This window comes from Poromitra crassiceps (assembly GCF_964638095.1).
Source record: "Poromitra crassiceps genome assembly, chromosome: 9".
Lineage (NCBI taxonomy): Eukaryota > Metazoa > Chordata > Actinopteri > Beryciformes > Melamphaidae > Poromitra > Poromitra crassiceps.
This window is the reverse complement of record NC_139630.1, coordinates 50,593,857-50,608,342: the sequence shown is the minus strand read 5'-3', so window position 1 is coordinate 50,608,342 and position 14,486 is coordinate 50,593,857. Positions and strand designations below refer to the sequence as shown.

Genomic DNA, 14,486 nt, shown 5'->3' with positions numbered 1-14,486 from the left:
TGTGAGTAGAAGATGACCGTGGAATGTCTCACTGTATTCTTCTGAGATATTGTTTTGACTGACTGCATTGTATAACCTGAACCTACAGTATCGATCAACTAAAATCTGTTCTGTTTTTTTGGTTTTACTTACAGCTGCCATTGAATTGAGTTGATCGATGTAGTACTCTGGCCAACTGGTTGCACTTTTGTTTTCCTCTTGTTCCTGGAAAAATAGAAAATGAGTTAATGACTCAATTAAAAGAAATCACGGGTCATATTACCACGCTGATTGAAAACGTTGTGTAAGTGGTGGAGAACATTATAAAGAACATGATTTCATCAAAGAGCATTTGTTTAAGAACTGAGAAGGGTAGAAATAACATATTGGAGTAAGAGGATCAGTTTAGAAAGAAAATTGCTCGAGTGTGGTTTGTGAATAAAAACATCAAGAGTGACTTGATCGGAATTGGAAAATGTTGCACAAGAACTGGCCTGCAAACATGTTAGAAAGCCACATTAGGGGGACACTTTGTCATAATATACTGTATTGCTCCATGTCACATACAATACTTCAACTGTGTAAGTACAAGGCAGCTGGTGGGCTTCATATCAATAACTCCAGTGTATAATTTTTCAGGCCATTAGCCTGGACAGAGCTGCAGGCGTATAAACACCAACAAACACACGGGGAACAGGAGGTCCACAACAGAAATAGCCAAAAACCCAAAGAAATGGAGCAAGAACTCCAAAGTAGGGCGGCACAGATAGGCAGCCTATTTTATCTTCCAGCACTTCACTGAAGTCAGCGGAGTTTCAGGAGGCCATGTTGAGAAGTGCGTATTATCCCACGCTCGAAAAGTCCGTGCAAGAGCACTGAGCACAGCAAGCTTGAGAAAATGCCGATAGAGATTAGCAAATGATTGTTAAAAACTGTGGATTAAGGGTTAGGGTTAGAAGGGTATGGCGTGATTTATGCTGAGATCCATCCACTGAGGCACATTTTTTATTAAAGTTTTTTGATTCGATTTCATTTTCTAGCTGTAGGAGAGTTCAGAGAAGAGAAAATTAATTGACCCTGAACTTGGCTTGTACATAAAAAGGCCCCCCCGCTTTTCATTGAAAGTCTCGCTCCATTAATCCCAGGCGAGCTGTGAGCATCAGAAACTAATTGGCCGGCGGTTAATAACGCAGTTGGCCGCTCGGACAGAAACGGCGGGTCTTGGCTGGTCTGCGGGGATCTTGTTCCAGGGACAGGATGAGCTGACCCTGCTGTTCGGCACACAGCCGGTGCCAGCTTGCTTGACCGGCCGGTGACTGGGACCAGCTCAGTCCATTAGCGGGGCCAGACGTCTCCCATCTAGCGCTCCCAAAGATGGGAGCGCTTCCTTTTGCATTTGAAGGTCGGCTCATCATTCAAGCCGTGATGTCGGCGCACTTCAAACACTGTAATTTCTACAGATTATTTAGGACCACGATGAAACGCTACTGGGGGAGTGGACTTGGGGAATGTATTTTTCCCACACATCTGAAGACGTTTAGATCAAAGGGGTGAGACACAGGAGGATCAAAGGACACACGGGTGCAGGAATCAATCCCCCAGTTATTTTATATAAAAAGAAAAAGGAGATTTTATTTTTGGCTTTTAACGTTTTATTGGACAGACCCAGTGAGAGAGAGACAGGGAGGAAGGCATGGGGGGGAGAGCGAGGGGGGGACATGCAACAAAAGACTGCGGGTCTGATTCGAAGCCGGGCTGTTGCATTAATGACTGAGCCTTACTGTGCATTCACACCGGGGCGACTTTCAGATATTCGCACGATGAGATTACATACATATAATGTCAATGCGTGTGTAGATGAGATTTTGCCCCGGGCGGCGCGAATGAGGCGAGAGACGCGATTTTCACCTCATCGCCCGTTCGCTCGAGCTGAAATTTTTCCACTCGAACGAATAATTTGTGCAAGTGAAGCGTTCCTTTCGCCTGGGTGTGAAAATTTACAGTTATGATACGTGCTCTACATGGGCCGGAGAATCGGAGCAGCGGGAGCGGTATTGGGTTCTGAGCTCTCCATGGCATGTACCGGTCGATCTTCGTTCCTACCCTCACCTATGGTCATGAAGAAGTCATGACCCAAAGAACAAGATTGAACATACAAGCGGTCAAAATTTCTCAGGAGGGTGGCTGGCATCTCCCTTAGGGATAAGGTGAGAAGCTCAGTCATCTGTGAGGGACTCGGAGTAGAGCCGATGCTCTTTTGCTTAGAAAAGACCAAGTTGAGGTGGTTCAGGGCATCTGGTAAGGATGCCACGTGGGCACCTCCCTAGTAGGGAGGTGTTCCAGGCACGTCCAGCTGGGAGGAGACCACGGGGCAGACCGAGGGCTAGGTGGAGAGATTATATCTCCACAATGGCTTGGGTACGCCTCGGGATCCCCCAGTCAGAGCTGGCTAATGTGGCCGGGGAAAGGGAAGTTTGGGGTCACCTGCTGGAACCACCGCGACCCGACCCCGGATAAGCGGTGAAGATGGATGGCTCTACATGGTGTGCCACCAGGGTGCCCACTCCCCAGTTTGGAAAATGTGTTTGAATGGGAAGCAAAGTTACAGGTTGGTTACGTTAAGAGGAAATAGTGAAATATAGAATGATAATTATTAATCTTTCTATGATGATATCTGAAATTGAACGGCTAAATCTCTGCTAACAGCCCAATCAGTAAATCTGCTGTTTGGCAGATAAGCGTAGACTAGGAGACAAGCAGACAAGCTACAGGAAGATCGATTCCCCGCAGCATGATTTCATGGACTCAGGTGGCTCAGGCCAAAGCAAACAGCTCAGCTCTGCAACGCCTCCTCTCCTCCCTGCCCTGCCCCACTCCTGCAGGAGACGTCTGCCAAGAAAACTACTGGCAAAAACCAGCGCCTCCGTCACTCGCAGCCTCGGGCGTCCTGATAATGACCCCACCTTCTCCCCTTATCACCCCTCCACCTCCGCACACAAAAGTTGCACCTGTGGAAGAGAAGCTTTCCTGTTTGCTTTGGACAACTGGGCACTTCCCTCCTTACACACACACACACACACACACACACACACACACACTCACTACACACACCCTTCCTCTCCGAGCTCAGATGGTGAGTTTGAGAAACCCTGTGGGAACCGAGCCGGCGCGCCTCTGTAGCCGGTTGGGGCCAGAGCCTGCTGCCGAGTCAGCGTTACTGATGCCGTCTCTCTGGGCTCCACCCCCTCCCTTCCCCCCCAAACACCATGCTGCACTCGAAACTCTGTTTGAACTGATCCTCCTCCGACGCTGCACCAACAGCATTTACACCACTGAGACAACGCTACCGGCTACAGCATCTCTTGCTGCAACCTGGTGGGAAAAAATAACACGCTTGAAGCTGAACAGAGGCATGAAGCTGAACAGAGGCATGAAGCTGAACAGAGGCATGGCTGGCAACATTTCATGCTTCATTTACAATACGACTTGTGAGGCTCGTTTGGGCCTCGAGACTATTCCTAATTAGGCCACTAATTGGGTAAAAACAAGGAGCTGTGCTGTTTACATTTCCTTCCAACAAGGTTCCCTCTATCTTCTCTTCATCACTCTCCTTCTTGCTGGCGAGTGCCAAACTCTTTTCAGCCAAAGTAACACAACTCAGAGTAAGTGTGTTGTTACAGCCGAAATGAAAACTTTTAGAAGAATATCATGCTTGGCCACTTGATTTATCCATCTAATTTGGATGTTTCTAACTTGAATAAATTCCTTAGAAGCATCAGATTAAATCTCATTATTTTTTGCTTTGAACCTAAAACCTGGCTGAGCTGTGGGTGAAAATACAGGTTTTGGGCTTGGAGACAAATCGTTAATGATTTTCTCTTCGTGTTCGTGTTACCACTGGCATGCATGACTTAAAACTACAACTCCAATTCTGCTTGTTTAGACTCATCGCTTTTCAGACAACAAAGGCAAGTATCACCTTTCACAAAAACAATACAGTAGTTCCTATTACCCAGAACTGGCACAAATCAAATGCTACTCTGACAAAGCCTTCAAAGTCACAAACAAAGCCTCCTACAGCCACCAAACCGGGAGATTGTTCCGTAGAATTCCACAAATTACAGGGGATTTCTTATACAGACGGAGCATTGTCGAATGTCTTTGAAGGCATCAAACGTCATGGCAACAAGTCAATGGCAACATACAGTAGAGGGGCTGTAAGGAGTGGAGACTAAGGCAGAGGAGGGTGAGCTCACCAAGTTAAGAGAAGATGTGAAATTTTGCATGCATTTTTCAACTCGCGGGGAGTGCTCTGAGAACACAAGACACTATTTTCACTCCACTTGTTCATTTTAGCTCGACTGGACACAACTATTTTTAAAGTGCTAGATTGGGGATATACAGTATAAGAACATTCATCAAATGTTGTTGGAACCATTTAGTGCAGGCATTGGTCCAAGTGTTTAAAAAATGAGCACATCATATCACCATTTTGCAAAGAATGTTAACTTACTTATAACAAGATGAAGAAATCCCCTCCTCATAATTGATGATCATACTTGCAATAGTGTGTGTGTGTACTCTGACTTTCTGCAGTAATGCGTTGGCTTCACTAACTCGATGCCTTCCTGCAGCTGTGTTTTCTGAGAACTTCTACGTTGAAAAAATAACAACTCATTTCTGGACCACCAAATCCCAGTACTCCTCTCACCTTCAGTTTATGACCGGACATAGGACGAGATTGAAAGATTGAAATCTCCGATTCCCGTCTGCATATTCCTCAAGGCAGGATATCCTACACACTCATACCTAGTACGGCCCTGAGAATCACCGCTCTAAAAATGCGAGGGCACAGTCGATGGTGACTGGGCAGCAAAGTCCAAGCTCAACCAGAACAGATGCAGATGTTTTCCTGATGCTGAGGACGAATTAATATAGAGGGGAAGGAGGAAGGAGCTATTGACGGCTATTTACCTCTCACTCCTTATCATGCAGAAAAGATGCAGCACGACATGGTAACAGAGAGGAACATTATCACTACAATAAGTACTTTGATGGGACATGTGTACTATCCAAAGGGAGAAACCACATGACAGAAAGAAAATAAAATCCCCCTTAAGGAGATTCTCATAAATTCTTTGCTAAAATGTGCCAAGATTGTCTGTTTTCTTTTTTAATTGAATGAAGACAATGATGCATGGAGACAATGACATGATGGTTGCAGTACACTCTTGGTAGTGCCTGGGGAGTTCTTCATACTGTTGAATTCTGTGGACAGCATCAGACATTCGCCTTTTGAACTTATCAGTACTTTTATGAATTATAGCTGCTGTCAGTGCAGTGTGAGTCAATCATCTTAATGAAGCCCAGTGGATTGAGACTCTTTCTACTCTCTCAGGCGTGGGCGTCTTCGTTTGTTTCATATCTTACTGATGTTTGTTGCTTTCTGAACTGCTGAGCGGGGCCGATCCAAGCCAGAAAGGCAAGCTGTTTGCATTACCCGCATGTCGTTGCGCGACCAGTGGCGAGTTTAGGAAAGAATTGGTTATGAACTAGGTATGGAGTCTGCACGTCGGTACCGGGAAGTGGAGGTGACTACAGTTTTTTTTGTGGGTGCTGTCGAGCCTTCTGGAGATGTCATCATCATCAGCCAAATTCATCAAAACATCTGTGATGGGAGGTGACCGCTTGACAACCCCCCCTGGTGACATAACTGTACTTACTCAACATTGAGACATTTAGATGAGGTGCGTGCTGAATGCTTCTGCCTGTCTGATGGTCCTATAGCTTCAGGGCAGCAGAGCCTGGTGTTTTCTATTAGTAACCATTTGTAGTACGTCATTCCTGAATTGGGTGTTAAAAGAATGAGGGACGGATACATCACATGCTGCGTCTTGTTAAATGATTAATCTTTATGAAAACATCAGTGATCTAACCTTCTTCAATGGAGAAAAACATTGACTTCAGTTCCTCTGAAGCCAGTGGGTGTAAAATATGATGTCCTATACATTTATAAATTGCGTTGGTCTTTGCTCGTCTCACAAGCTTTCTGCATTCTGCATTTCATAGCTGAGAAGACAACACACACACACACCTGCCGGCACGAGTAGGACAGACTGACAAGACACCACAATCTGTTTGAGGAAACACGCAGCCTTAGGGCAGCAACAGATCAATGAGGGAAGCCATCACAGAAACTTGGCAGTGAGGGGATTTGGCAATAATACTCAAAGCAAAGGCAGCCAGTCAGCAGCAAGCTTGTGGAGAAGCGGTTTTGGGATCTGATGTTATGCTGTTATGTCTGATGTTACCTTCTTTTTGCTGCAGTAGATCTGCCATTTCTTCTCTGCAGGCAGGGCGAACATGGCTTCTCTGTGCTTCTCTGTGAGGTCCAGCTCATCCTGCATAGTGGGGAGAAATGACAGAGAGCGTTGAGGAAGGGCCAGGGCAAGGGAAGAAGAAAAACTCTAAATATGACTGCTTCACAATCAGTATTGATGCCTGGATGGACAAGATAGGACTTATTGCCCAAATATTGAGCAATTCTCAAAATACACAGAATAGGGGACAAGGCGCACACAATATCAAAACGTTATGCTCTATGTTTATAAATATCTCGGTAAATCAATTTTGTTTTTCCCAAAACGAAACAAAACAATGTTCCTTCCCAAAGTGCTTTACGGCAGGGCTCTGCTTTCACTTATAGATATGTTTGTGCTAGACCTCCTCACGATCGGTGGGATATCACTGCTCGTCATAAATTATCAGATGTCTGCCCGGCTTCAGACATGTGAGTAATCGGGGAAAAGACAAGGCGTGGTCTCGCTACCCGACATGTGGTAACAAACATCTGGAAACAACATGCGTCACACAATCTATAACAGATAGTTCCCAGAGGCACACTAAGGGTGCTGTTCACTTGGGAACCACTTGACGGAGTACCAGAGAGCGTTTGCACATTTTCAGAAGATGCACGCAGCACTGAAATGGAATGGATTTTCAAAGGGTTAAGATACCCGCACTTCAATATTACACTTACGTCACCAGGCTGCTGAAATGGATATGTCAAACGATACTTTGACCGTCGCGGCATTTATTTAATTCACCGTCAAGGATATGGAATTAGCCAACAGCTAATGATTTAAAATTAGCTTCATAATGAAGTTTTCAAGGGACCAGGGATTGTGCTATGACACATCTATGTTGTAGTCTCCTCATGGGGCCAATCTGAAGGGATATCAGCCTAAATGAGCTTCAGGTGAAATAGATGGGGAAAGCCATGAGGAGGCATTCAAGAGACCGTACACAAGGAAGGTTTTATTTAACGGTTAAATCATTTAAAAAAAAACATGTTTTTTAATGATTTAACCACTACAATAAAGCCTTTCAAAATATTTCCTTCCTCATAGTTATATTCTTATATTTGGAGTTCCTGGATTGTCCTTTTGTTTGCGGCGCTCTCTCTTTTCCCCGGGCTTTCCCACACAATAACAGTAACCGTATATCACTCTATGAGTCAGCGAGGGGTGAAAAGAATCATCATCACGTTCACTTACACAGGTTTTTGGAAAACCAACCCCGGTTCAAAGAATCTCAAACTCAAAGGTCGGGGGTTTAATTGATCGTAAAAGAACAGATGGCTACAGCTTGTTCCACCAACGTGAGCTCTTTCTGGAGAAACCCCGTTCCCATTATGCACGGTGCACATGGTGGGGCTTCTATTGAGCGAGAGGGAAAAGCACGTGGCTGCTGGCTTCTTTTGGTAAATAGAGCAACTGAAAGTGCCTCCCTGTCGTCACACTCCACGCACTCAATTATGTCTTGATAAAGGGTGCTGGACAAAAACAAGCAATTAGCGGCTTGAGTCGGCCAAGACACAGGCCGTCTGAACGAGGTCTATTGATGTGCAGAAAATGTCATGCCTAGATTACTGTGGCAACCATGGCAGAGGAAAACAGGCCCGGGGAGAGACAAGAGAGAGAAGGACAAATTAAGAGTGACAATAACAGAAAGAGAGAGCGGCCGGGCCCAATTAAGCCCGAACGGCGACAATCGAGTTGAAGTGAAGGTATTTCTGTAAATGCCTTCAAATTCTGCAGCCGCGGTCAACAAGTGTGTGATAATATGATTTAAGGGTGCCTGCCGCCTTGTGAGATTAATAAAATGTAATAAAGCTCAGCAGAACTCAAAATTGAGACCGTTATGCCTACTGTTCACAAACATACACGTGTTTTATGCTCTCTTGTACTCTCAGAAAAAAAAATGGTAGAGTTGTGCTTTTGTTCTGAGAGTGAATCCAGCTCTAGCTCTCAGTTTTAATATTTTTCTTATTCGATTTGTTACCACTTCAAATTGCCCTAGGATCAAATCAATTTTAATGTGCACTGGAAAAATAGATGTATTTTTCACAGTGTGTTTTATGTCTTCAGCTGCTTAAAAGAGAACTTCACTGAAAAACAATGCAGATTTATTTTGCACATGATCGCACACATATCCCAAAACTGTCAACACTTTTGCAGGCATTCAGTTAGTTTGACAGTTATTGAGAGTTGATTTGAGTTAAAGCCCCACTTCCAGTCATTTTTGTGTGTGTGTGTATAGCTTACAAATGTTATTGCCCTTAAGTTTATATGCGCCGCGGGTGTGTGTGTGTGTGTGTGTGTGTGTGTGTGTGTGTGTGTGTGTGTGTGCGTGTGTGTCCCTTCGACATCATCAGTGAAACAGAGAGAAATTGAAACAGAGACCATTCCCCACTTGCTCCAAATCTCATGACATCACTGATGATGTCATAAGATGATATATGACATCACTGATGATGTCACAATGCCTCTTATGAGATCACTGATGATGTCACAATGCCTGACATCACTGATGATGTCACAATGCCTCTTATGACATCACTGATGATGTCACAATGCCTCTTATGACATCACTGATGATGTCACAATGCCTCTTATGAGATCACTGATGGTGTCACAATGCCTGACATCACTGATGATGTCACAATGCCTCTTATGACATCACTGATGATGTCACAATGCATATGACATTACCAATGACATCACTTCCGGGACAAAAATTGAAACAGAGAACACTGCCCACTTGCTCCCTTTTATAATAGAGATTTGCTACATAATTTTGCTTTTGAACAGCCATCATTTGCATCTGATCTGCCTCACTCTTGTCAGGCTGGCGAGTGAGAAAAGCCGAAAACAGATGATGTCATACAGCGAGGGCTTCCTCAAATCAGAATTAGAAAGTGTAAATCTGCATCATGAACGGAGAAGCCAATTAGTTATTTTGGAGGGTTATAATCAGTCCAGCCTTGATTTGCTCAACAAAACCAACACAGTGACGTCTTACCACCAGCTCGGAGAACATGCCGTCCAGCTCGTCATATCCGGGCATGGGCAGCGACGGCTCCATCACCTGCAGGGCAAAGTCCTCCCGGAGCCTGTAGGTGATCTCCGGGTGATCGTTGCCATGGAAACAGCAGAAGATGAAGGAGAGGCCGCCGCGGCCGCCGGCGCGCTTCCGAGGGGCCATGGCTGTCCGATCCTTACTGCCTCCTCCACCTCAGAGCTCGGCCTCCGTCAGAGAGAACTGCAGACACAGCCAGGGGACATGACACATGAGTCACATGAGTCACATGAGTCTTCAACACCAATCACACTCCAAACCACACAAAGCAAATGTACCAGCAGTCCTTATACCCTATACATTTACTCATAGACTGATTCATGGCTTTAACATTTTAATTGTATTTAATCAGAAAATTAACAAATGTTAAGATATCCCTTTCTGAGCATTATTGATTGCAAACCTAATAAATACTTTCTGTATGGCACGCCACACGCCACATTGTGGTATTCTGGAGGCAAAATGGCTCAACCATTCACTCCTTAATGGAACTGTAACTTATTAATAGGCTATGAGCTTTCCAAACTTCTAATTAAACGCTGTGCCCCTGGTGATGGTTAATGATGCATGCAGTCATACTTGTTGAATGGAGAATACAATGCACCATTTCTGTGAGGGCAAGCACAGAAAAATATAATGATATATTTGACAGAATCCGAGCCAGAGAGAGGATGCTGTGTGAAATGGAGCTCACAATCATGCCTGGAGTACAGGAGTCGTGTATTCAGACCTTTTCACTCTCCCTTCCTTCCCACTCCGTATCACCTTTCCTAATGAGCAATGATTAGAGGGGCGTTTGTTTACAATGCTAATGGTGAGGGGGGTGTGACTGAGGCTTTTGGGCGTCAACACAGGCCCGCCTTCAAACCAGGCCTAGTTTAGTTTAGTTAACTAAATTCAAGTAAGGGTAAAAAAAAAAAAAACATAAATGACATTGTCAGCGATAGCACGATATAAAGTCCAGGACTTATTTTCATCGTGGTCCCTGGTGGGCCATCAGTCCAACCCTGCTCTCAAGGTGGTTACAGTTTAGATGAAGACGCGGGTGACTTTCATCAGCAACAACAACAATTGTATTCAAATGATAACTGAGATTTACAATATTTTACCAGACACAGTTGATTCCTAGGTTGGAGACTCTAGAGATGATTCGCCACTTGTCTTCTTCTCCCTACTTATACTCCCACAAGTTACTCTGGAGATGATGCGCTGCTTAATACTCCCACCACTTATATAGCCTCAGCCTTGCTCGAGTGACATCACTGATGACATCACTGATTACATCACAATTGCTCAAGTGACATCACTGATGACATCACAATTGGCTCAAGTGACATCACTGATGACATCATCACTGATGACATCACAATCGTGACGCCACACACAGAGACACCACTTTGCCAATTTTAATGAAGAGGAGATTAGCAGAGCCATATTAAGATGCATACACACACTCTGCCTCAAACATCCTGATCATCACCACCACACGACAGACTTTCTCTGTTCAGTGTCCTTTACCTCAGTTTGACACAGACAGCTCACTGGCTTGGTGGACGAGAGATCACATGCTTGGCTCATACTGTCTCACAACTGCTTGTTTGCCAGTTGTCATGGGAAATGTGTGCAATCCAAATGTTGTTCTCTTGGACTATTGCCCCAACTGCCCTGCCTCTCTCCATCACAGATAACCCTAACATACATAGATCTCAGCTGTCATAAGGCATATTATACAGCATTACTGGAGTGGGTTGAGCACATTGCAGAAGGTTGTCCCGCCAACTAACAATCCAAATAATCAGCTCAATAGCATCAACAGGTTGAGTCCGCAATGCTTAAGTGAAGATTACATTGTTTTTATTTGTAGATATGTTATCTATTTCCACGTATTCAGAGGGTATTTTGACATGACAGCAGACGAAACTGTACAGGGAGTTTGTTTTGCTGGTACAGTTGAAATCCAATGTTACATACAGCATGGATCTCCAATCTGATTATTGAAAATAAAATAAAAAAAGCTCAGTTTTGATCAGGGGTCAAGGTCAACCATTAATTGGATCTCAGACCTGCTGGCTATAACATGTGCAGAATATCTGACTGTGCCATCTGCTATGGTGGAGGACGTAAATAAAGACATAGTACTGTCCAGATATCCACAAGGAATACTGGTGTCAACATGTCGCCAAAAACAGTTCTGCAGCCTCCCACCCAGATGGCCCAAGTTGTGCGATGCCAAGTCCCATACCACTGAGGCTGCACTGACCTGCAGGTATTTCAGGCTGGCTGTTCTTGGTGACCAGCAGCTCCACTTAACACAACCATGTTCACTTGACCTTTCCTGCTCATTGCTACACGTCAGACACGTCAGAGGCTTTGGGGCTGCAGCAGATCATGCATTCTAAATTTAATCTGACCAGGTCATGTCCTCCACCGCAATCAAAGATCATTACGCTTATTCACCGCCCGCAAAACTACACTGAAACATTGCGCAGGTCAGTCAGGAGAGCACAAGTGTTTTTTAACCACTTAGGGCCACTTAGGGTGTTTGGCTTAGCGGGCTGAGGCAACAGACTACAAATAAGGTTATCACTTGCTAAGTTGCTCAACAGGAAGTGTGGACATTTCCAGGCAGCCTGATTTTCCAGTCTAAAATCAAGGCAACATGCTGCTCACTATTTTGGTTCCTCTGTGCTTTCCCTGCCCAGCGGTTTTACTTGACGCAATGACAAAATTGCAAGTTCCGAACTGTCTCTGGAGTCTGGAGTGGGCCTGCCATGTTTTTCAACCACCAAAAAAAGTCTTGAAATAAATTATTTCATCATAAAAGAAAATCTCGAGTCAGCAAGAACATAGGAGGCAAATCCATTTACCCAAAATATCACAGGCTTATCTAAACAGGGATGCCAATAAATATACCGTGAAAGCCTTTGATGGTGACAGTCTAAGTAAAACACTTTGGACCACCATTTAATTTCCAAAACCAAAATGATTTAAAGTCGACATAAAAAGGAACTGTTCAACAACGCCATATTTTGTTAGGCAACTACACTGATACTGGAGTGTTATATATTAAGCAGCAAAGGACATTTTAACCAGACACTTCATGGTTTTGAGACCAAAATAGCACTCCTGTCTCATAATGGTCAACACATTGCAAAGAACTGGTCAAATGACTTGTCAAACAAAAGCAGCTATGGGCTAATTCTGTCATTCAGCTACAAGAATCATTATAATCTATTCTAAACCAAGGCAGAACACGGACCTACACACAGACATGCGCGGTCAGTGTGGAATGCTTATTGCGTTTGCACTACATAGACAAGGTGGCCGAGGCCCTATGGCCACACGTGGGCTAAAGTACACACACAGCAGCTAACTCTTTACTAACACATTGGATACTGTTTATTTTGACACATCCTTGACTTTTCCAAATAGACTACTAGAGGCCTCAGTGGCACTGGCAGCTGCTCCGCTTCACCATCACCGTCGATTGTAGCATGAAGGGAAGAAGGAGCATTTGAAAGCCCTCTTTGACCATATTAGTCCACAAAGCCGTGTCCATCGTTTCCATTAGCTAAAGCAAGCTGTAAACGTTGTGTAAACTCTGGAGCTGGCGTGGGACCGCGCTGGTCCCCGTCCAGCTGAAGGAACCTGCGGATGGGCCACGGCTCGGCGGCCGCGTGGGGAGAGGTTTGGGTGTCCCAAGACGGACCAGAGGGTTTAAAGAGGACGTGAAATATTTGATCATGTGACTCTAGTTCGTTTGCGTTTCACCTCAGACAAGACAGGACACTGCTTTCAAGTCTGACATTTACCTAGAAAGATTTGCTAGAAAGACGAACAACATTTCAGCTTTTTGCCAACTAGGCTGCTGCTAGATGACGTGACTAGGTTGACTGTACAGTACAGGATTCTGACCGTTTTGATCAATCGAAACAACCACAATCCAAGTCAGAAACAACAGCATGCTGTGAGCCTGTTAGAATTCAAAATCCTTACTACCAAGTAGTACCAACACTTAAACTCCACTACTGTACTGTACTGTACTGTACTGTACAGTCTAGTGACATCATCTAGCCGTTGCGCCCTAGTTGGTGAAAAGGTGAATTATTGTTTAACTTACTAGCAAATTGAGGTAAATCTCAGATTTTAAAGCAGTGTCCTGTCGTGAAATGCAAATGAAATATGAACTAGAGTCATATGATCACATGTGTCATCATGTCCTCCTTAAAGGCATTGGCGTGCAGACTGTGTCGTCACGGTGATGATGCCTTTGAGTTTGGCTGTAAATGTTATTAACCCGTGAGAGACCCGAGCACTCCGGCTGCTGGCCCCGGAGGTCGTCTGTCAGCCGGTCAAGTTTCCCAGCAGAGCAGAGAGCAAAGGCCTGTCGGAACAGGAGGACATTCCTCTCATAGCCAGCCGGGCGCGCCTTCTGACCCTGAACAGCTTCCATACAACAACACCTTGCTCTGTCACCTGCTCCGACTGAGAGGGAACCCAGATCGCCGTGTAGCCATGCCCTGCAGGTCACTTTCATGCACAGAGAGACATAATGGCTGCACATACAAGGTGGCCTGGTTAACACCGTCCTGATTCATGATCTCACATTCTGTTTCGCTCTGCCTGTCAGTGGGAGTATTTGCCTTGACAGACAACTCCTTCAGCCAATCAGCGTCGCCAAATCCACTACTTCAGCCAATCAGCGTCGGATCCAGTCAAATCCAAATGCACTCGGAAGAACGGCGAAAACGTCTTTTCCGCCGAGAAACTCTGCTGGTTACATACTCCTGTTCTCGTTTAATTGTTGTTATTGGGTCTATTTCTGCAATAGCTGCACATAATAAACTCGACGAACATTGACGACATTACTGCTGCTCTTTTGCCAGCGGCATCCCTGATTGGCCGGTTACGATGTCTGTCAACTACTAGTAGGCAGGTCACTGATTGGCCCGTGAACTTTCTGAAAACGCCCGCCCCAGGCTGGCGGCCAGACAGTCGAGCAGAACGAATCAAAATGTGAGTTCACGTGACCGGATGGTTTACCAGACTACATACAAATTGTATGTACAGTTACATTGTAACAATGT

At 44.9% G+C, this 14,486-nt stretch overlaps 1 protein-coding gene across 3 annotated transcripts in view; it reads right to left on the bottom strand.

Annotated features, from left to right (window-relative positions):
* Positions 1-14,486, bottom strand: part of LOC310782735 (disheveled-associated activator of morphogenesis 1-like) — a 70,509-nt gene that overhangs the window by 22,559 nt on the left and 33,464 nt on the right. For 2 of the 3 annotated variants that reach the window (XM_083643462.1, XM_083643463.1), the window contains exons 2-4: positions 9,343-9,582; positions 6,291-6,380; positions 133-204 (exon numbers count right to left, since the gene is read on the bottom strand). In XM_083643462.1, coding sequence (XP_083499588.1) covers positions 133-204; positions 6,291-6,380; positions 9,343-9,525 — 345 coding nt within the window. In that variant the 5' untranslated portion in view covers positions 9,526-9,582. Of the gene's footprint in view, positions 1-132; positions 205-5,702; positions 5,826-6,290; positions 6,381-9,342; positions 9,583-14,486 lie in introns of those variants that run through there. The other variant, XM_083643464.1, reaches the window with a different exon arrangement.